This window comes from Arachis duranensis, chromosome 2 (genome assembly GCF_000817695.3).
Source record: "Arachis duranensis cultivar V14167 chromosome 2, aradu.V14167.gnm2.J7QH, whole genome shotgun sequence".
NCBI classification, from domain to species: domain Eukaryota; kingdom Viridiplantae; phylum Streptophyta; class Magnoliopsida; order Fabales; family Fabaceae; genus Arachis; species Arachis duranensis.
Window position 1 is genome coordinate 5,473,276 of NC_029773.3, and position 3,033 is coordinate 5,476,308.

At 24.9% G+C, this 3,033-nt stretch overlaps 1 protein-coding gene across 1 annotated transcript; it reads left to right on the plus strand.

The window, feature by feature from the left end:
• Positions 1-1,481: 1,481 nt before the first annotated feature.
• Positions 1,482-2,255, plus strand: LOC107473128 (uncharacterized). Its single transcript, XM_016092672.1, has one exon. It carries the CDS (start codon positions 1,482-1,484, stop codon positions 2,253-2,255), a length of 774 nt encoding a protein of 257 aa, XP_015948158.1.
• Positions 2,256-3,033: the final 778 nt, after the last annotated feature.

Sequence of the window (3,033 nt, forward strand, 5' to 3'; positions counted from 1 at the left end):
TATGTTAATTCTTCGACTAGCTAATTAATGCAAAATCGAGTACCCTTTTTTATTCGATTGAGGTCATATTCTGTTTGGTGAAAGTTTTAATCACCTTAATTAAATCCTGTCTTCGTGCCTTAACTTATACAAGTAGTAATATGTTACATATTATTTGGTATATCTAAGTAGTTATTTCTTATAGTGGAGATGTAAAAAATCATATTAAGGTTTATTGCCAAATAATTAGTGGATGAATAATAGTAGATTATATTATTTTAGAAAAGAATTTTCATTATAATTATATCAAATCAATATTTAATTATGATAAAACATGTTAATTATAATTATATCATAGAATTATAATAATTACGATATTTATGTTATATATTTTAATCATTTATGTACGTAAATAATTAGAAATCAATCAAATTAAATTATCACCGTAAATAATATGTTGTATATTATTACGGAAAATAATCCGTAGATAAAATTGAAATTACACCCGTGTCATATAATTATAATTGATTAATTGGTATAAAATAAAATTATACTCGTGTCATGAGTAATAATCTAAATAATTATATCTTAACAAAATATAATTTAAATAATTTATAAACAATTATCTTAACAAAAATAATTATTTAATAATTGATTTAAAGATCAATGTAAAAAATAATTTTTAATAATAGTATTATTAATTGGGTAAATAATATAATTTCAAATTATTACTTGAAATATAAATAATATATGGAAATCAATTGAGTAAATCAATGATTTTGCACCTCAATAATTTGACAATTATTACTCAATTAACCAGTTAATTGAATTAGTAATAACAATTTCTAATTTCAAATTTTGTATATTAAGTAATTATTAAAAACTGGGTAATAACGATTTACACGGAAAAATCATTGATAAATTCAATTAACCATAAAGAAGATAATATACTAACAGTTTTAGTATATTATTTATGGCAAGAGAAATTATTTTCTCAAATTAAATTTTATATAATTATAGTAAGTCTCTATAATTAAAGCAATATAAAACTGCTCCATATATAGCAATAATATTATACATATTTATATATCTCTTTTTTTAAAATATTGACATATAATTAATGTAGAAAATATATAATATTAAACTGTTTTGTTATGCATATATATGAATTTATATAATAACCTGTATAATTTATACGTATGGCATAATACATATGTCAAAAAAAGATTCCATAATTTTGAAAACCATTGTTTTGTTATATGGAATTGAAATTGAAATTAAATAATTTCTATTTATATAATTTTTTTTCTATTAGTATCAAGTATTTCCATTAGAAATTCATATCGTTTGTAATTAGTGTATATATATAAGTCATAATAGTCAATTGTTTCAATTATTTTGACGTTAATGCTCTTGCGATTGAACTAAGTGGGTATTTAGAAAGGCTAACTAATGAGCAGAAATTTGCATACGATCAAATAATTGGTGCTGTTAGCGGTAATATGAGTGGACTTTTCTTCTTATACGGTCAAGGTGGTTGTGGAAAAACATTCTTATGTTCAACTATATCATGCTCAATTAGGTCTAAAGGAGGTATAGTTTTAAATGTTGCTTCGAGTGGAATTGCTACACTTTTGTTGCCTAATGAAAGAACTGCACATTCAAGGTTTAAAATTTCTTTGACCATAAATGAGGATTCTTTGTGTAGCATTAAACAGGAAAGTCCTGTTGCAAGGTTAATATCCAAGGCCAAATTAATCACATGGGATAAAGCTCCAATGATAAGTAAGTATTGTTACGAAGCTTTAGACAAATGCCTCAGAGACATTTTAAGGTGCTCAGATTCGTATAATGCTCATTTGTCATTTGGAGGTAAAGTTGTTGTTTTCGGAGGAGATTTTAGACAAATTTTACCTGTGATTCCCAGAGGCTCAAGGCAAGATATAATTCAGTCTTCTATTAATTCTTCATATTTGTGGCATAACTGTAAGATTTTGAAACTTACAAAAAATATGAGATTGTCACTAGGTGAAAACAACAACATACAAGAACTAAAAAATTTTGCAGAATGGCTACTAAAAATTGGTGATGATTTGGCTGGTGATACAACAGATGGTGAATCGATCGTTCATATACCATCTAACATTTTGATTAAGAACTCTGAGACAGCTTTGGATGACCTCATTGATTTCGTGTATCCAGATATATTATCCAATTTATCCGTTGAAAATTGTTTCAAGGATAGATTGGAAGTATTGTTCTTATTCCAAGACTGAATCTAATTCCAAATAATGAAACATTGCCGGTCAGGTTTCAAAGAAGACAATTCCCAATTATTATGTCATTTGCGATGACAATAAATAAGTTCCAAGGACAAACTCTATTGAAAGTTAGAATTTATCTTCCAAGGCCAGTTTTCACCCATGGTCAATTGTATGTTGCGTTATCAAGGGTAACGAGTAAAGATGGTTTGCGAGTGCTGTTGCAAGATCATGGACACTTGAAAGATAACTGCACGATGAATGTGGTATATTGAGAAGTTTTTGAGAGCCTATAATAAAAAGGTAATAACAAAATGTCTTATTAAATCTATTTATTTATTAAAATTTATTACTATCACTTAAAAAAATTTAGAAATTCTAGGAACTAATAGATGAATTCTTATTGTACATTAATAGTTTGAGAATATTAAAATTATCATTAAAATTAGTATAATTTTATTCTCTTGACAAACAATTTTATAATTACGTTAATCATATAATTTTATATACAAACATTGATACAGTATTGTTTTATGTATATATTTTGCATGTATCAAAGGATAGCATTGAATTGTTATTCAGTAGGTTTAAATTATTTATTATTTATTACAAAATTTTCTGCATTAGAATTTTCTATTAATTTGTTCTTCATTTTGAGCTGATTTTGATATTTTATTACTTCATAGTAAATCAACATATAAAACTTTGTTGGTAGATTTAAGTATTACTAGATTATTTATCGTCATATTGAGTATATATACCTGATTTATTGAAAAAAGTAAATTAAATAACT